The 20,484-nt window shown below is 43.7% G+C and overlaps 2 protein-coding genes across 2 annotated transcripts; both read left to right on the forward strand.

Annotated features, from left to right (window-relative positions):
* The first annotated feature begins 36 nt into the window (after positions 1-36).
* tfcp2 (transcription factor CP2) lies at positions 37-10,472 on the forward strand. Its single transcript, XM_030119516.1, has 16 exons — positions 37-345; positions 2,016-2,201; positions 3,549-3,700; positions 4,595-4,671; positions 4,757-4,862; positions 4,948-5,054; positions 5,206-5,358; positions 5,495-5,605; positions 5,747-5,835; positions 5,983-6,031; positions 7,040-7,133; positions 7,545-7,635; positions 7,745-7,851; positions 8,008-8,150; positions 8,246-8,297; positions 8,406-10,472. The coding sequence occupies exons 2-16, from the start codon at positions 2,080-2,082 to the stop codon at positions 8,441-8,443; spliced, it is 1,491 nt and encodes a 496-aa protein (XP_029975376.1). The 5' UTR covers positions 37-345; positions 2,016-2,079; the 3' UTR covers positions 8,444-10,472.
* A 1,462-nt stretch (positions 10,473-11,934) lies between these two features.
* On the forward strand, positions 11,935-20,133 carry csrnp2 (cysteine-serine-rich nuclear protein 2). The gene is given in 6 exon segments (XM_030118867.1): positions 11,935-12,716; positions 15,921-16,068; positions 16,070-16,094; positions 16,194-16,456; positions 17,409-17,705; positions 18,347-20,133. Coding segments are annotated over 5 exon segments (1,626 nt in total). The 5' UTR covers positions 11,935-12,716; positions 15,921-15,933; the 3' UTR covers positions 19,253-20,133.
* Positions 20,134-20,484: the final 351 nt, after the last annotated feature.

Genomic DNA, 20,484 nt, shown 5'->3' on the forward strand with positions numbered 1-20,484 from the left:
GTAAGTTAAAACACACGAAGAAGAAGAAGCGGAAATTACGGCAGCTCTTTCACCCGACGAAGCTAGATAAACAAACAAAAGCAGGACATTATTTACCCTATATTTATTAAAACTACCGGGATTTTGATGCGGTTTGGCGTATAGATGTGCTTACCAGAGACGGACAGGTGCGGTGAAGGCCCGACAGAGCAGAGAAAGAAGCTCCAGCATCATCGTCGCTCACTGGAGCGTCAGGCTAACTCGTTAGCTCGACATGTTTATTTTAGTGCCTGGACGGAGCAGCGCGACATGATGGCGTGAAACTATCGCAGTGTGTCAGCCAGCTGCTACACGTTTCTCCGTTAGGTAAGCTTTGCATTTCAGTTTGGATTCCGTCATGCTAGCCAGATAAGGAGAAAGTTCTGAACTCGGCGTGGACATGTGTGAGCTGCTGCTGTGGAGACAGACTGACGAGCTGGAGGACAGATGTGTTCGGTAGGGATGTTTGTTAGAATCAATACGACATCCAGAGAAGAAGCATGGCATGAAAGTGAATGTCACTCCACTTCTGAGGCTACGATCCCACTGTCCATGTAGTTATTTTACCAGACTTCCCTCAGAATCAACCTTGATAGTACAGATTGTTGAGACTATCATTCACACACATGTTGCTATCAGGTGTTTGGTCTCCTGCTCCTCTGTGGAGTCAGGGTTGACTGTAAAAAGCTCCTGGTCAGAGAAGGGAAGCAGTCAGTGATCCTGCCAATGAGGAGCAGATAACAGTCTGGCCTCGAGGCCTTCCTCCTACAGAGAAGTGGAGGATGATGCTTAAGAAGCAACGAAACAGCGAACAGTAGAGGATCTGCTTTGTTGAGTTTATGTCAGGGACAGTTACTTTACACACTGATTCTTGCTTCTCTTCCATTCTTGATGCAGCTCATTTGGTCTGCCTATTTATTATTGCCTGTTCGTGATGTATCACCAATGTGATTTTTACTGGAGATGTGTGCAGACGCCATAAGATTCATTCATAAAACAGGTATTATAGGGTGTAATATTTCATCAGCATATATTTTTTATGGATATTAAGTTAAAAAAAAAAGTATATTTGGGAGGTTGTATCGTTGTGATAGTACCCCTTGGCAATAAATCTTGTACATTTTTTTTTAAAAGCCTTTTTATTCCCCTTTTTAAAGTGTTTAATTTGAAAAGAACATGTGTTTACTGTTTCTGTTGGTGGAGACATCAGCATAAGATCATACAACCAGTGTAATATTCCACATCCCTGCAATCTGAGACCAAACTTTATCCTCCGAAATGGCATTTCTGGCTCCTGCAGAGGGTTAGACCTCCTCCAGAATCTGGGAGTGGAGAGGATGGAATGGCCCGCCAGTAGTCCTGACCACAGCTCCGTTCGACACTTGTTGGATCAACTTGAGCTTGGTGTTCATGCCAGAGTGGCCAACATAACTGTGTGACTGATTTGTGACAAATGCTGGTAAAGAATGGGACCGTGAGGCGGAGACGCCAGGTGGTTGTAGCTATGTGCAGCTCTTCTGCACACCACTAAAGCTCCTGTTTGTCTAACTGTACTGCTCATCTTATAAATGCATGTTCCGTACAAATGTGGCACAGTTTTAAAAAGAGTCAGTTTGTCATCTATCAAACGCAAACACCTTCAGCTGTTGCCTAATTTATGTTTTCCTAATTATCTCAGAAATGTGTTTTTAGCATAAAAGTAAGTTCAGTGAAATGTCTGCTGTCTGCACTGACGGTGAATGTAGTTTAAAAGAAAATAGTATATTCAGTAAAAGTAATTTCATTTGAGTACTTTTAAGAGGAATTTTATATCATATCATTATGTTTTTGCTTTGCCTCTTTAGTCACAGTTTTTGAATGATACAAAATTGTGTCTTTTATATGTTATTATGTTTTGTATTTTTTAAATGATTGTTAGAATCAGACTTCCTTGACATAAAATCCCCCTTTTTTTTTTTTTTTTGGTCTAAATTATTTCTCTTTTGAATTCTGAAAAGGTTTTGTGGAAAAGGTGAAAGTTGAATCCGAGACTGCTCTCCGTCAAATCTCCACCTGGGCGCCATGGCGTGGGCTCTCAAGCTGCCTCTGACGGACGAGGTGATCGAGTCTGGGCTGGTGCAGGACTTCGACGCCAGCCTCTCTGGCATCGGCCAGGAGCTCGGGGCGGGGGCCTACAGCATGAGGTACAGTACGGATTTAAAACTCCAGCTCAGCTTGATTTGAGTCTGTGAGGGCTTCACTTGTAGGGGTGGGTAATAGGAAATATTAACCAATTCTATGTTTTAATTCAAAAGACAGTTACATTATATCAAGACTGAATTTGTTTTATTCGCGGACTGTGACTGCAGAAGAGTGCAGTAGAGAAAGCAGAGGCTTTTGTACCTTTTACTTTCTAAAGTTGGTGAAACTGGATCACCTTGAGCTGTGAGTGTGTGTGTGTATGTGAGCTTTCTTTTCTCTCAGCACCTTGTAATTTTATGAACATGTGGTTTGCTTTTGTTGTTTGTAGGTCATGCTGTTTTCCTAAAATATTCTTTATTCCCTAATTTAGCCTGAACTGGCGTGTGACTAAGCGTTACTAAATGAAAGGTTTCAGCACAGTTTAAATGTTTATGGGTGTGATTACTTAACAGAGTGCTTCACATTTCCTGACTGCGGGGGCCTTTGTGTCTGCACCAGTGGACCCAGTCTGAGCAGAGAAAAGTGTCACGCTTTAAATCTGTGCATGAGCATGTGAAGCCTTGTAATGAGAGATAGCAGGAAGCAAATTAATCACCGCATGCAGATGAAAGCTCTCACTGTTGCTTCCACATGTCGACAGTAAGACTCAGTTTTATCTTTAGGGAATAGATTTACTCTGGAAATTAGGTTTATCTTATCATTGTGCAACACATCCTCAATCCATGTGTTTGTAAGTTGTTTTCTATTTCATGCGGATTTGTTTGTTCTTGATCTTGTGAATGTGGTTTCTAAAAAATACAAACAAGCTAGATTTAAAGTAAAACAAATGAGCGAACAAGTAAAATCTGTCCACCAATCTCTAAATCGCCAACGATGCACCAAGAACAGCCTCACCGTGGCACAAACCGGGAGGAGAATCTCCCTGGATTTGAATATATGTGAGTGACAAATGCTGATTGCAGATTGAGATGGCAGCGCAGAGCCGCGTGTGAGCCGGCTGCCGAGCAGCATGAGCAGCAGCTGTCGTCTGTGCGCTTCTCCTGTGTGCTACAGATTCCTGTTTGCTCAACAAATCCCTTTCCAAATTACAAATATGTTGTGTTTTATTTTCAGAAATTGAATTGCTGAATCCGGGAAATAAGAGTCAGAAGCAGAATGAGCTGTTAAACTAAGATTTTTACAAATTTCTATAGACACAAGCTTTAAACTCAGCTCTGCTGCTTATCCCACAAATGCATCTTCCTTTTACTACTGCAGTAGTAAATCAGGTTTTCAGAGTTTCCTGTGATTCCTTAATGACATGAGTTCATGAGGTGATCGGTGCTTTTTGTCCTGCCTCTGTTCTCCAGCGACGTGCTCGCCCTCCCCATCTTCAAACAGGAGGAGTCCAACCTGCCTCCAGACTCCGACAACAAGATCCTTCCCTTTCAGTATGTTCTGTGCGCAGCTACCTCGCCGGCCGTTAAACTGCATGACGAAACACTCACCTACCTCAACCAAGGTCAGCATCCGGATCCCAGACACTTTCCACTTGGTGTGAAGCCTTTAAGAGTCACGGCTACTAATGTCAAATGCTTAAATTCAGTTGCGATCAGAGGTGGGGATTTAAAAAGTAGATATGTTTCAGCTTGTTTTTGGTTAGGATGTAAAGCTACGTATTCATGCAAGGACAGTTTAATAGATTGAATGATAAAATGAACTGGATCTGTGTCTCCTCTTAATGCAGTTTTACACTCAATCATTAAACATTATCTCTGAAGTGTTACAGTGTAAAAAGTGTCAGACTTTCAGAGATCTAGAGCATTAAATTAATAAAGCATGTTTATTCTGTGTAGAATATAATGTATTTGGTGTATTAACTTCAGAAAAGATGGCTCCCAAAGTGTCGTCTCTGCTTTTGCCATAGTCCTCTGTGTGAAGAATATTCAGTTGAAATGTCGGCGTAGGAAAGGGTTAAAGCTTCTCTTCAAATGTCAAACCTCCAGCTTGAAAAGTTCAGAAGTAATAACCAAAAATGCCAAAATTCAATAAAGTGTCTCTCTATTTCAGACACCGGATCATGTAATAAAATGTCATCTTGCTCTTTAAATCGTTTCGCTGAAATTAAATTAGGATGAAATCCATAGTATCAGAGGGGGCCTCTGTGAATTCTTAGAAAAGGGATGATAAATAATATACAGTTTATTGATGAATAATAATTGCTACAGCATTCTGCCTGTGATGCGTTTGTTTTTCACTCGGTCACTGTGTGATGAAATTATTCACATGAAATATTAACCTCTAGCTCTATAATCTCACCGTGTGTGTGTGGCTTCCTGGTTCCTGGTGTTGTTACAGTGTGGGGCATGTCAATACAGGTTGCACTGCTAGTTTTATTTTTCCTCTGTGATTGCAGGACAGTCCTATGAAATAAGAATGCTTGACAATCGGAAAATTGGGGAACTTCCTGAAATCACTGGTAAAATGGTGAAGGTAGGGATATATTCGGCTGTGTGTTTTCAACGACCAGTCCGAGTGAACTTTGACAAACGGCTCCTGATTTGGGTCCCGGTTCCAGAGCATCATCCGTGTGGTGTTTCACGACCGGAGGCTTCAGTACACGGAGCACCAGCAGCTGGAGGGCTGGCGCTGGAACCGGCCCGGCGATCGCATCCTCGACCTCGGTGAGCAGGAAACTGAAAATCTCTTCATTTGGGCGATCTAAAAGCTCGTTTGCTAACCGCTTGTTTTGCGTTGATCCTGACGCAGATATCCCCATGTCAGTCGGCATCATCGACCCCAGGGCCAACCCGACGCAGCTCAACACCGTGGAGTTCCTGTGGGACCCGTCGAAAAGAACCTCGGTTTTTATTCAGGTAGCATGACGGCCGGCGACGCTTCTCTTTCAGCTTTCTGTGAAATCTATTTATCTTAAAGTAAATAGCAGTTTTGCTAAGATATGTTGATCTATTGATTTTAGTGAAGCGAATTATGTAGCTCGTGTAAGTTGCTGTTTCTGTTTTTTAGGTTCACTGCATCAGCACAGAATTCACCATGCGCAAGCACGGAGGAGAGAAAGGCGTCCCGTTTCGCATCCAGATCGACACGTTTAAAGAAAACGAAGGCGGAGAGTACACGGAGCATCTCCACTCCGCCTCCTGCCAGGTCAAGGTCTTCAAGGTGAGAGGAAAAAAAGCAAAAAAAAAAAAAGAGGGCAGACCCGGAAACAGTAAAGGGCTTTTTTCTGCTTTATTGGCCCCTCTGGCGGCGGCGTTCTCGTCCATCAGCTTGATCTTCTCCACATTACCTGTTTCAGCCCAAAGGTGCCGACAGAAAGCAGAAGACGGACCGGGAGAAGATGGAGAAGAGAGCGCCGCAGGAGAAGGAGAAGTACCAGCCCTCCTATGAAACCACCATCCTGACGGAGGTCAGCGGTTCAGCTTGTCGCTCTTTTCACAAACACAAAATGACCAGTTCACTGGCCTGGCTCATTAAAGCCGTTTAAATGAAAAACAAAGCTGTTGCACGTTATTTAGCCGTCCCAGTGACAGTGGTTTGTCTCGTGCAGTGCTCGCCCTGGCCTGAGGTCACGTACGTGAACAACTCGCCGTCTCCGGGCTTCAACAGCTCCCACAACAGCTTCCCAGTAGCTGAAGGGTAGGAGCGTCTCCGCACTTCTCCCAGAAACGAGCAGATATTGCAGCTCGGATGTTGTCTAGCGTGAAAACGGCGTGTCTGTGTTTGAATAGTGAGGATTTCCATGTTAAAGTCGTTTTTTTTTTTTTTTTTTTTCATTCTTTCTAGGAACGGGTCACCAAACCACCAGCCGGAGCCGGTGGTTCAGGTGGCAGATGTAAGTATGTTCTCTCACTGCTCGATTCATTCCACGGCACTTCAAAATGGAGAGAATCAAACAGTGGAAAGTAAATAAAGAAATCCAGCCATTGTGGAAACAAACACACACTGTCGGCTTCATTCGTTACAGGTTCTGAAACACTGTGACAGAACTGGTTTTGTGAATTAATGTCGATGGTGTGTTTGTGCAGCAGGATTACAGTTGTTCGCAGAGAAAGCCCGCCGCGATTTTCTGGCTTTCGCCGTATTTCTCCAGGATCAGACAAATCCGAGCAGCAGGCTGCCTGGATTTACCACGATGCATCTGAAATGCATTCAGCCTGGCAGCGCTGAAGCACAAGAGAAGATCAGGCAAATGTTTTAATGAATCCTGCTACAATTTCAGAGTTGAAATGATTTATCTTTCCATCCAGTCTGGTAAATGTTTTCGTTTGAGGCTCCTAATATTTCAGAGGAGTTCTGTTTGGTTTTTTTTGTCCATTAGTTTTATGAATAATCCAACACTGTGAGCATTCACAGCATCTTTTCCCTTTAGTCAGTTTTGCTTGATTGATGCATTTAATTTGGAAATCTAAGAATTAATCTTTGAAATACAGTTTGTCAGCAAATAAAACTAATGCATACTCTGAAACGTGCTTTGAGAAATTCATATTTAAGGTGCATAGAAATAGTAATACATTGTATTTTAGGACAGTGATGCTCGGTATCATGCAACCCCTTCTTTATTGAAAATCCAGTGAGGTATCTTTCAGCCTGTGATTTTGGTCACTGTAATCCTTTAAAACGTGTGGAAATGGCTCAAAAGGGGTTTTTCTCTCAGATTTGATCTGTCTTTAGATAAGAGACTAGAGTGTTATGATGAGTTCGTGAAGCTTTTGTGGGGGAAAAAAATAGAAATATCAATATGAAAACAAACTCAGTATAAATCAGCTTCATGTTGTAGCAGCCGCTGTAAAAGGGAGCAGCGGAATAAACGCCTCAAGTCTTGTTTTTCTGTTTTTTTTAGAACTTGTTACCAGCCGCGACGCCGCAGGACGCGCAACAGTGGCTTCACAGAAATCGCTTCTCACCCTTCTGTCGACTCTTCACCAACTTCTCAGGTCAGCTCGACGCTCTTTGTAGTTTTCTTTGTGTTTGCTACAATTCCATTATCCTTGTAGACGGCCGTTGTCTCATTTTGAGATTATTCCTTAAAGATGAGTTTTTGAAAGTTTTAGAAAAGAAATGAATGCAGCAGAACAGTGAAAGTGTGCAGCGCTTCATAAATCTCCACACTCTGGCCACATCTGAAATGAATGAGTCATTATCAAGTTCCTGTAGGGCTCAATGACGAGCTGCTCTTAGTGAATCCAGTGTGAAGTGGATGTTTGAGGCCTGATTGTTAGACGACACAATACCAGCCGGTGCAGACAAAATAGAAATGAAGAGCAGGATAGGTGTTTTTGGGCGTAAAGACTCATTTACACATGAAAAGTTTGATTAGTAATGAAAGCTTGTGTTTGTGTGTTCAGGGGCAGACCTGCTGAAGCTGACCAGAGAAGACGTCATTCAGATCTGCGGGCCAGCTGATGGTATCCGACTCTTTAATGCACTGAAAGGACGGTGGGTTGCACTTCATCGTGTGACAGCTTCAGGAAATGTAATTTATATCAACAAACATTAAATTTATTTGAATTACTTTTTTTTTTTTTCCCCTGATTTTTGAATTCAGGGTGGTTCGTCCGAGGCTGACCATCTACGTTTGTCAGGAGTCTCAGCAGGCGCGCGAGCAGCAGCTGAAACACGAGAACGGAGATGCTTCTGCCAGCACGTTCTTCGGTCAGTCCTCCATCATGATGGACATGATTTCTGGGATAAAACTGGAATAAAATCTCCAAGAGTCGTCTTACTCAAAAATCTGCCTCTCTTTCTTTTGTGATCTTCCAGCTTCCCCCTGTTCTTATTTCATCTGCTTTTTTTTTTTCCCCTCTGCAGTTTATCATGCCATTTACCTGGAGGAGCTCACAGCTGGCGAGCTGACAGAGAAGATTGCTCAGCTCTTCAGCATCTCGCCCAGACAGATAAATCAGATCTTTAAACAGGGTCCCACCGGCATCCACGTGCTGGTTAGCGATGAGGTACGGCGCTCTTTAGAATTCCCGCCCTGCTCTCAGCTGAACAGATGTTTTCAGAGCAGTGGACGCTCACTCGCTCTCACTCTTTCCCCTCACAGATGATTCAAAACTTTCAAGATGAAGTTTGTTTTATTTTGGACACAATGAAAGGTACCGAGTCCCAGTGGGATTTTTTTTTTCTCTTAATGATCCATTAAAGTTTCAGTTTAATTTTAAATTCCCTGCCTTTCTCTTGTCTTTCTCTCTTTTTTTCCCCAGATGACACAAATGATGGCTACCACATCATCTTAAAGTGAATCCTCTGCGGGAGAACAGCCTTTCCTCTTCTCTCCTCTCCTCTCCAGACCCGAACCAGTCGGCTTCTCCAGGCCGGGCGTCAGGAGGAACGTGTGACTGAAGCCCTCTTCCTCGCTATACCTTGCTGTCTTACTTTCGCGGGAGCGACGGCGTTCGTTCTCCCCGCCGTTCTGCCATCGTTTCCCTCAAGTGGTTGCGTTTTTCCTCCGTCGCTTGCGTCTCCTGGCACCACAGCTGCCGTCGTTTTGTCGGTGAAGCTGAGCACCTGGCGCGCCAGAGCCCCGCGCTTCAGCATCAACCGTCTGTGGTCTCTTTGAAAACCAACAACCAAACATTTTAAACAGTTTTAACAGTTTTTCTCTCTCGAAAAACAGCGACAATTGGAAAGACAGGACTTGATTTTCACTGTGCAGTTGAGCGTGATTTTTTTTTTTTTTTTTTTTTTTTTTTTAGCCCTCGTGCTGGGTTGCTTTTTTTTTTTAAATCCACCGGAATCACGCTAAAGCTAGCACAGTCACACAGTTCAATCAGTCCTAAACACCTGGTGCATCAAAATCAGCCACCGGGATCTGAAGGGAATCGTTCAAAACAAAAGTCTGTTACTCAAAAGGAAAACAAGAAGTTTTCCAGACTCACCCAACACACAGAGGCAGGAAAAGTATGTGAACCTGAGGGAATTTCTTAGTTTTCAACGTTAATCACACATAAGATTTGTAGTTAAAAGTGCCTGATCTAATACCACACTATTTTCGTAATTTGTGTTTTTATTAAGCATATCCAGTGAACATGCAAACGTAAGTGAATCTTCTGATTTAACTAGTTGAACTAGTGAAATATATTCTTTTAGCAGAAATAACTTCAAATGCTTCTGATCAGACCTGCACGGCGCTCTGCAGCTCGTCTGGCCTGCTTCCCCTCTCAGAACGGCTCCACTCGTCCATCCCAGGTTGTTTTCATCACTGATGACTCAACCAGTTGTGTAATAATGGCCTATATAATGTAATGCTTGTCGATTTTACAATTTTGACCAGTTTAATTGTAATAAATCCAAGAGCATATCCAATGTGTTAGGATAATGTAAATAAACCATCAATGGCAGAGTGCTGATTAATCTGTATCTGGAAAAATGACAGCTGTGCCATCCACTACATGGCAAAAACGCCCACAATGTTCATCAAGAAGGCTTGTCTCCGTGGTGTTGGAGAGTGGACTGTTGACCTGTCCAGGGCGTGTCCTGCACTCGGCTGGGATCGATCCCAGCCCTCCGCTGCCCTGAACGGGGTGGGTGGATGTTTTGGAGTATGAGGGTTCTTTGCAAAAGCAGCGGCTTTATTTGCGGTGTGTCGTCATGGAGACGAAGTGTGTTCCATGTTTTGGGCACCATAAGCTCATGAACAGATTATATTTTCCTTTAAGTCTTAAGCTGTTGTTTCTGGCTTGTCTTTTGCCCCACTGGGCCTCCTGCAGCATCTCGGCAGGCAGCCCGCTTCTAGTAAAAGTAGAGCTGCAGTTCTACATTTTTATTTATTTAGAGTTTAAAATTATTGTGGATTGATGAATCTAAAGTCTTTGATGTGACTTTCTAACCTTTCCTAACCTTAACCTGTTTGATGGATTCATTAGTGGGAGCTTTAGTTTGTGGAGTTTGCGTGTGCATGCAAGGATTGTCTGTGGATGCTTGAGTTTTCTCCCATAGTCAAAAAAGCAGTTGCTGACAGTGCAGCGTTACATTAAGCAAAATGTGGAGCTGATCAAATTTTATGGCTGTTTAATGCAGAAAACTAAGACACAAGGTTCATATACTTTTTCTTGTCCGTGTTGTTTGTGGAGACCACGTGTGATTGTTACTTAAACACAAGTTATTGATCATAGGGGCAACACCAGCAATCTGTCTTCATGTGCTTTCTGTCCTGATCCTCCTCTTTAGTACACCAGCAATTTGTTTGTTTCTTTGCCATTTTCCAGATTTGTTTTTAAGTAGTTTAGTCTTTTAAGATGTTTTTTTTCTTGTTTTTTTTTTTTTTGAGAGAAATCATGCATTACTTTGACAGTGTTTTCTTTTTTAAATAATGTTTTTAACATACTGACATCCCCTACTCTTTTTTTTTTTTTTTTTTTTTTGAGGAGTTTACCACTTCAAAATGCTAAAAAGTGTCATGGGGTTGTTGCATGTAAAAATATATGATTAGTTTTAAGTTCAGTCCTTTGTACATGAAATTTATAGCTTGATATTTTAGGAAGCGACCTTCACCCCGTCTCATTAGCATTATTAAAGTACTTACCCACACAGCTGCTGATGGCTGCTGTCTGTTTTCTTAACAATTTATATATATATATATAAATTAATAAAACAATATTCCTAACTCGTAGTTTTCAAACTGTTCAGCGGGCCTCCCCTGAAGGGCACAAGACTTTTTGGGTGGGTCATAAAAGAAGGAAAAATATGGGGTTGAGGGATGTTTTTTCCAGCATGATTTGTATTTCCTGTTTTGTAGAAAAACAAATGGGTGGTGAAAACAATATTTAATTCATTAAAACACCGATTTTCAGAATTCTTGCATGTTTTGGTGTTGAATTGAAACGATAGAATAGGCTCTGTTACTTACTAGATATTTTGACTAAAAAACATCAAACTGGAATCAGGAGAAAAGTCGAACTTTCGCTCCTATGGATCCCAACGGCCATTAATATAATGTAAATACTCTGCAAAAGATTTGGAGGTTTGCACAAGATGTTGTGAGGCGTGGCTCATTCTCCATGACTTTGAAGACCCTTTACTCTAATTAATAAATCATTTGCATCATGTGACAAAAATAACTGAGTTTTAGTGTCATATAGTTTATAAAACTGATGCCAGAGAGCTTCATAGTCACGTTTCAAATTGGAATATTTTAATCAGCTTCAGTGTGCAAACTGTATATGAAGACTTGAACCAAATCTGTCTTTATGTATACATTGTCTTTCTTTAACATTAAAAAGGTTTTTTTTTTAGGAAACGTACACACCAGCACATACAGTATGTGTGTGTGGATGTACATGCACGCGTTCATCCAAAACAAATGTAAGCATCCAAATTAATACGACAGGCCAAAACAACCCCTTAAACAGTCGGATAAAGTGACCCTGTAAAAGCTGGTAAGATAGAAAATGGTTAATAAAACTAAAATGAACGAGATGGAGTGTGTATTTGAACCCAGGGCTTTCTCACAGTGATGTGAGTGCATGGAAAAACATGATCAAATGACATCTTAAGATTGCAAATTGTTGCATAATAGACTAAAGTCTATTTTCTCTCTATTGAAGCTGTAGATTTTACGGGTCACAATGGGCTAACACGGAAATGCTGTCTGCCTCATGAAGCCGGTGGCCTCCATGCTACATTTTTCACATCTGTTTCAGCACAAAATGAACAAAGAAGCCGAAAAAAAGACCGCATTTCCCAGCATGCCTCGGCGCGGTGCATGCCGGTGACGTCACTGGGAGTATAAATACGGCTCCGTGGAAGAATTTCTTCCTCCATTGTTACATTGTAACAAACGGGGCCGGGGCGAGAGGGGGGAAGAAAAAGGCGTCTTCTCTTTAGAAACCCTGCAACGTTCAGACGCCGAACCGAGAGAGGCCGGTCCGCGTCTGTAACAAAAAAGCAAAAAGAAAAAAAAAAAAAAGAAAAGAAACAAAGCTACGAGAAGACAGCGAAGTGCGAGCCAAGCCGACTGAACCCGCCCCGGCGAGAAAAAAGGGATAAACGAACACAGATGTCAGCGGATTTCTCCATTACAAGCATTTAAAGGCTTACGTCCAGAAGATAAGGCATCCAGCTATTTACATTATTCATGCTGCTCCGAAATTTTTGGGGGATAAATCGCCGCTATTATGACGCCCCTCTTCCTCTCGTCCGTCCTTTAAATAGATTAGGCATGCAACATTTAAATGAAACCCGCCGGTGTAATGAGGCAGCCCCGGGTTTCTCTGCGATCTCTCACTGTGCAGAACAATGAACATGGAGCCGAAACAGCCTAATTCTGCCCAGACGTCAAGTGTTGCAAATTGACAATCAAGCAAGCTTTTAGTCAGATCACTTTTTTGGGTCAGCCCATCGCTCCACGCTTTGCAGTCTGAGGTACTCAGTGCAGGATTATCAGGCTTTGGCACCCCCCCACCCGAAAAAAAAAAAGCTTCTGGTTGGGTGTGCAAAGATTGATGTGCAGCTCGGGCTGGAAAAAGGAACGACCTACCAGGTGGTTGGAATAAGGGTCTCTGTTTCTGCCCCAGGTAAGAGGGTTTAGTGTTTCATTAACTGGGCGGTTTGCCATTGTGTGTGTGTGTGTGTGTGTGTGTATAAAGATGGGGAGGGTTGCCTACTACACACACAGGGTAGTCGAGCTTTTGCAAGTCAGACTGATAGTGTCCAGCATATCCTTCCACAGTTGGCCCAGTATGACAGTAAAACTGAATGAATGCATCCTGCAGACCTGCATCAAACTACCATCCACAGACAGTTCCGAGGGTAGTGGTCCCACTCGTACAATGACAGTGAATATATTACCCCCCCACAAAAAATGCATGCATTGGAGCCCTGCGCTGTTACAACCACATCAGCATTTCTACACAACCTCCATCACCAGGCACTGTCAGGATCCTCAAGTGTGCCAAAATAGGTGAGAATCTCATGCGCAGGGATCAACGCTATGTCTTTACTTTAACGCCGCAATCGCAGGCGATTGCAGCATCTTCCCAAGCATCAAGGAAAGAAGTCATTAGTCCTCATAATCATGCCATAACAATTTTTTTAAAAAAAGTCCCTGGTGGAGTCACCATGACTGCAGTTGTTTAGTTATTCATAGAGCAGCTCCAGGATCTGTCTCTGTATGACATCATCTCACCATCATATCTTTATTTAGCTGAAGGACAAACTGCAACGTAACAAAACAGAAATGTTACATGGGAACTTCTTTTTCTTTGAGAACCTGAAAGGATGAGCCGTTTCACTCAGGAATGATGATGCCCAGTGGTGGTAATCACATGTCATTGTCAGGGGGGGGGGGGGGGGGGGGGGGGGGGGGAGTGGGGGGGGGGGGACATCTGGAGCATCTGGAGACTTTAACATTCAGGTACATCTGAAAAAAATATGCTGATTGGAGAGGTAACACTTTAGTCATGCATTTCTTCATTCGAATCATACACTAAAACATTTGAGGGATTAAAAATGTAATAACTAACCTCAAGTTAACAGGAACATCTTTTATTTTTAAATATTCTACTGTTTTTTTTTATATTAGGCCTTATAAGTTTGAGTGATGAATAATACTATAAAACAGGCTTGAAATAGTACAGTTTAAGAGTAACGAGTGCTTGTTAGATTGTTTCTCTCATGTAAAACATTTTCCTTTCCAATGATGCCCCTAACGGAGGAATGATGCATTTGTGGGATGAGCGTTGGAGCTGAGTATGTGTTTTCTCTGTCTAAATGCTAAACAAGTAATTCTGCTCGTTTGCTGCTCAACCTGCAATTGCATATAACCCTCCAAATTTGGCACCATCGAAAAGGAAACTAAACAGGCTTTTCAGATACAGAAGATCAATTACCAGTGGCAACAAAGATTGGATCTACCCATCAGTGAAGCTTCACAATGTTGACCCACTCTATTCAAGTTCTTTTCGGGTGCGGGCCTGTAGTTTTATGGCTTGATTAATGAAGTTTTCCTAGCTTCAGATAAAGTGTCAATTGTGTGTATCACTGGCAAAAAGTGTTTTATTGTTATTGCTTCGTTTGACGGTATGTATTTTCTACAGTCGATGGGTCTTTTTTTTTCCCCAGTAAAGAAGTGGATTGTATTCAGATATCTTTGTCTAGTCTGGAGACCCGTCAGAACCTCAGTCTTCTGCACAGTATATACTCTGCTCCCCCTATAGAAATCCAATTCAAACCACAGTAAATGCCCAGATCATTAATTCATACTTCCGGTGGATTTTTAAGTAAATATATAAGGATTTTATTCAAGAAATTCAAAAGTTTTAGCGATGCAGACCCACAGGGACTTTATGTTGGATCTGTAGCTGCCTTTGTTCACCTTGCTCGACCTCTCCTACAGATTGATTGATCTGCTCCATCTTTCACATTCACTCCTATCGATTGCTCCCCCTTCGCACTGTTTACAGCAGAATTGGTAGTGGTGGGGAAAGATCGCGGAGCCACAGAGATCATTTGCTTCAAGGCTGTTCGTATAAACCATGCTTGTCTAGTTGCCATGGTGACGTTACCAGACTTGATCATTTCAAAGTAGGATTTCATGTGAGATGTCGAGGCACACGGAAACAGAATGATGGAGCTGGAATACAGATGAAAGGAGACGGACAACAGATGCCACTCTCTCTTTTTGCCGGCTTTGTTTTCTGTGTCGCCGGTGGGAACTGACCTCACACAGAAATCATTTGGTACAGCATATCCAGTTCTCTGAAAAAACAACTACACCCTGTTGTCTCTGGAGTCACAGGCGGAACTCCAGGGGGGCCTGGGTGGGGGTAATGTTCCCTGGCGGATGGGCTCCTGGGGTTTCATTTTGGGATTGAAATCTATCACTTTCATGATTTGAATAGAGGTGAATCTTTTGTCCCTAACTGGGATTGTGTGTGTCAACCCAACCTTTGCACCATGAACGCACAAAACACTAAATTAAAGGGACAATGGAAGTTGTTGAGTGGGATATGGGGGGGCCTTTTTTATGCACTGCCCTTGGCTCAACTTCATTGTTCTCATTTTCACAGTCTTATCTTATCTTATCTTATCTTATCTTATCTTATCTTTACCACTGGTTCTTAATGGAGGTAAAGAAAACACTCCATAACCCTCCAAGCTCCAATCTCACTGGGGATAAATTTTAAACAGAATTCATGTCGGACTTCCTGAAATATCCCAAAATAGCAAGCGATGGTACTTTGCCTCACATTGAGTCACAAGGCTTCACCAACATGTTACTTAAATTATAAATATGTACAAAGAACTTACGCAACGTTTTTCTCCCAAATAGTCTTGTAGTGGTTGCACATGTCTGGCGGTGTGAGGGATGGATCTTCAGCCTGGTCTTCTCATCCAGCTGTTTCCATTTTTTTTTTTTTTTTTTGTTTGATTTGTCAAAATAACTAGCTGGACTGGAGAAAGGCTACATTTATTTGATCAAAAATTCTCTATTGTCTTGCGAAACGTTGCATTCCTACAGATCTTACGAGACAGTTTCAAATGAGTGTTGAGCGAGTGTCCTGGTGAAAATTGACCTCTGTTCTTCCAAGAACTTCAAACAACAGTTGCAACAGTGTAAAAAAAACAAAATCAAAATTAAGTCTGAGTTCAAATTTTTGCTGTTTTGTTGTGTTTTTTTCTCTTGGATTTTTGAGTCTCTCACTGAGTTGAGAAAGTTGCTTTGCAGCACTTCTTTTTTCTGCTCACTGTGCCGGGATTTCTGTGCTTCTGTGTCGCAGACACCAGGTTTCCATGGAGGCAGGTGCGTCCCTGAGTCTCAAACGAAGATATGAAGAGGTGGACAACAGCTCCCCATTCTCCACACCTAAAGACTCCGACGATGACATCTCCAGCAGCGACAGCGCCGACAGCTGCGACAGCCTCAACCCCCCCCTCCAGCTCCGCTTTCACCCGTAAGAAACCGCAGACGCCGCTCATTAGGATCAAAAGTTAACAAGTAGTGCAAACGTTCTCTCTTCTGATCTTTCTCTACTCTTCTCCAACTCCGCCAGCCACCTCCATCCTCAGGCAGCACAAGCCGTCGCCGGGGGGGAAGCGGGTGCGCTTCGATGTGGTGACGGTCTACTACTTCCCCCGGCGGCAGGGCTTCACCAGCGTGCCCAGCCAGGGCGGCAGCTCCCTGGGCATGGCCCGGCACCACTCCTCCATCAGACACTACACGCTGGGCGAGTTCGCCCGCGAGCAGGAGACCAGCCACCGGCACACTCTGCGTCAGCACCTGCGCCAGGAGAAGCTCAACGCCCGGAAGATGAAGGTGAGCACAGAACGTTTTTTTTTTTAACGTACGGTGCAGCTGAGGTGTAAGTCGTTCTCAGTTAATCACAGACATGTTTTAGAAATGTCATACAACTGACCGATCAATATGACTTTCTAATGAGTTCTCTGCCCTGATTCGCTTCTGATGCAATCTGCCATAACAGAAGAGCATTACTAAGCCGAGGATCTCTTCCTCACAGGCTGGCTCTTCCACTGTTTATAGCAGTTTATTTATTTATTTTTTTTTTATTTAATAATATTAAAGTAATATTTGAAAAAAAAAATCAATAAGAACTATCCCAGCTGCAAAATAAGTGGAATAACAATAAAAAATGAATATTGTCTTGGTGTTATTTATAAATATAATTTGAATTATACAGGCTTTTAATGTCCCTCTTCTTTTAATCATTGCAAATTTGAACAGAATTCAGATCTTCTGCATTATACTTGAAGATAAGCTGACAAATTGTAGTTCTGTTTAATTTTGTAATTCAAAGAAGTTAAAACTCTCGGTGATACACTGATGAGATAGCAGCCTAAATGATGAGTAAATATTTGTGTTTACTTTTTGCATCCTATTAATCATGCCGTTGTCACCTCAGATTTATGTGGTGACCCTTGAAGGGTCAGCCTGCAGCCTGGGAACCACAAGACTAGACTGCAGAAATAGAAAAATCTGTGCAGACCAGAATCAACTGAAAAGTATTACTTGAAAATTGATGCATTGGTATCAAATATTGGTGTCATTTACATTCGCAAGGTCTGGTTTTTGATCCTGACATTGTATGTACCTGTGTTTAAAGGAGTAAGTTGACATGAGAATGTTTTTAAATGAAGCTGTTTGTGAAGTATCCGCTCTTGAGATACTTCTCAACCCCTTGATCTTGCAAACAGCGAAACAGTCTATTATTGTCCACCTCTCACAGATCCACACTGACTGTCATCTGCAGCTGACCAGGAACGGGACGGTCGAGTGCGCCCAGGCCGACCTGCTGACTCTGGAGGACGTGTCCGACGAGGACCTCGACGTCGACGGCGTGGAGGTGGACGACTGCTTCTTCCTCCAGCCGCTGCCCACCAAGCGCCGGCGCGCCCTCCTGCGGGCCTCCGGCATCGCCCGCATCGACGCGCGCGAGAAAGCCGAGCTCAGAGCCATCCGCCTCTCCCGGGAGGAGTGCGGCTGCGACTGCCGCCTGTACTGCGACCCCCGCCACTGCGGCTGCAGCCAGGCCGGGATTAAGTGCCAGGTAGGAGTTGGCTTCGGTTTAGTGCGGAGATCTGCTGCTCAGTTGGCTCAAAACTGCCTCCTCTGTTGAACATATTTGTTTTTTCTGCTCAGAGGAGTTTTTCAGACATGTGACAGGACGGAATAAAACATTCAGATGAAGAACACTGGCTGACTTTGTTTTGAGGGTGCTACTAGTCTACATGCCGTTTAATCATCACACTGTCAGCAGCAAAGAAATGTCCTTGTTCAGAATGTGATCAGGAAGAAGAAGGAAGGAGGCTTTTTAACTCCGGGTATTCAGAATTTTCAGAGCAGCGCTGTCTGATGAATTGAGCAGGATATTTCTTTTTTCCACTGCTGTTTTTCCTCAAAACCCCACCTGTCACATGACAGACATGCTCACAGAATCAGTTTTGATTTCCTGACTCCGATGGGATCATAAACAGGGTTACATCACCTCTTCTGATCCAGTTGTAATTTCATTTAGACAGAGCCAGTCTAATCTGATAGCAGTGTTTGCATGATGCAGTATTAATGTGATTGGCTACCGTCTGCCGTTATCGATTGGTTTGTGCTGCAACTACAGGGTAATTTTAAGGTGTTTAATCCTGTATATGATGAAAGCGAAATTCGGTGAACCTGTGTGTTTTTGTCCTGCAGGTGGATCGAATGTCTTTCCCGTGTGGCTGCTCCAGAGACGGCTGCGGTAACGTAGCCGGACGCATCGAGTTCAACCCCCTGCGCGTCAGGACTCACTACCTGCACACCATCATGAAGCTGGACCTGGAAAAGAGGAGGATGCTCATCCAGGGGGCCGGGGACCAGTACGCGGAAGCCGACCCTTTGTCTTCCCCCTCCTCGACCTGCCCCACTTCGCCCGACCTGTCCTCCGTGGCCGGCCTGGACTCCGAGCTGGAGGAGACCGAGGTGCACTCGGTGGTGGAGGTCCACGACCTCCTGGCGGAGCAGGACATCCTGGAGCAGGAGAACGAGACGGCCGTGCTGCACCTGCAGAGCGCGGAGGAGCAGGAGAGGAGGGAGCGGGAGGAGGCGGAGCCGGAGCTGGGCGCCGGGGGCCTGGCGGAGCAGCCGCTCTGCCTCCTGCCCGAGCAGGCGGAGGTGCCGGGCGTGGAGCAGGTCCTCCTGCAGGGGCCTTTCCCCACCGGGGCCACCGTCCTGTGCATCACAGATAACCAGGAGGAGAGCCCCTCGGACCTCCTCAAAGACTCCACCTCCCTGCTCTACTATCAGCTGAGCTCCATCGAGCCCGGGGCGTTTGAGACGCTGCCCAGAGCGGAGGACGGCGAGCAGGAGACAGCGAGGGAGGAGCTCGTGGCGAGCAAACGAGAAGCCGGAGAGGAGCCCAGTGACCATAAGCATGAAAACCCGGCCTGCAGACAGAGCCTGGGCAAGTCTTTGACCGATGTGATCCTGTGCTCAGAGGAATGTGTGGCGGCGGCGGTGGAGGAGGGGCCCTCCAGTCTTCAGCAAAACATCCTGGAAGCACAGCGCTGCGAGGAGCCCTGCTCGGGAAAAGAATTCAATCCACTGCCTCCTGAAGTTTAATACTGGCTTCTCTGCAGATATTTTGCACAATAGCTTCATCTAAGATGAGTAAATGACACATTTTACATGTATTACTGCTACTATCAAGAACGACTGCAGGTCGCGGGTTCTTAAAGTGACTTGACACTGCAGAATGATCTGGAACGTTACAACACACACAAAGGGAGAAGAGATGCTGAAAGCACATACAGATCACTCCCCGGAAGTAATATGGATGCAGTTTAAAAAGGCAACGTTGTACATTACTCTGTTCGGGGCGTGACGAATGCGGCCTTAATGGAACGAAAACAACAACATGAAAACACTTGTACGTAGGAGCTGACGACCAGAACGGCTGAATTCCCAACACACAAGGCGAAAAAGAAAAAAGAAAAAAAAAAACAGCAGCGTGAGTGCTGATTTAAGCCTTTTGTCTGGTGTTGTATAAATCTAATAACACTACATACACACATAGTTTTGCAGTGCGTGAGAAACTGGTGTTACGTTCCAGCTCACTTTCTATTACAGCGAACCTGTGCTGTAAGTCAAGCCAAATGAGGGCGTCTGATAGTATCCTCTGCTGAAAATAGACCTAATAATCCTGGAAATACTTGGTTTTTTTTGTGTACTGTATATGCATTTGCAATGTGTAAGACAGAGCTGAGGTTGCTGCTTATTGCATCTGTATGCACGTTGTGAACGGAGGCGGGAGGGGGGGCAGCAGGTGTCGTTGCTGTTAAGGAAGCATGAAGGTAAACCGACACACGGCGGCGGCGGATTAGGACTTGCCTGAGTTGCTGCTGTCGCTCACTCTGGACTGCCTGTACGAATGCAGTTCAAATGATCAAAATGAACAAAAAAAAAAAAACTAAAAAACACTAACAAAAAAAAAAAAGTTAATCTGTAGTTGCAATGCCTATAATATTCCTTTGAGTGATGTGTCTGTTGTGGACTAGATGCTGTCGGTTATTGAAGTCCTTTTCCGTCTGTTTTTCGCTTCTTTTGAATGAGAGCAAACGGTATTTCTTTCATGCTGCTACACTGTAACGCCATGTAGTCAGTCATGTCATCATGTTGTGAAGAAAAAGGCCACAATAGATCTTCCTAGTCTCTCTTTTTTTTTTTTTTAAATGTATGTTGCTCTGTGAGAAGGTGGTGACTCTGTCAGATTACATATGAAGAAGAATAGCATTAAAAGACCTGAGCAGGTGGAAGTAGTCATATGAAACTATGTGATGTTTGTAATTTATGGA

Source organism: Salarias fasciatus, chromosome 20, assembly GCF_902148845.1.
Source record: "Salarias fasciatus chromosome 20, fSalaFa1.1, whole genome shotgun sequence".
Classification (NCBI taxonomy): domain Eukaryota; kingdom Metazoa; phylum Chordata; class Actinopteri; order Blenniiformes; family Blenniidae; genus Salarias; species Salarias fasciatus.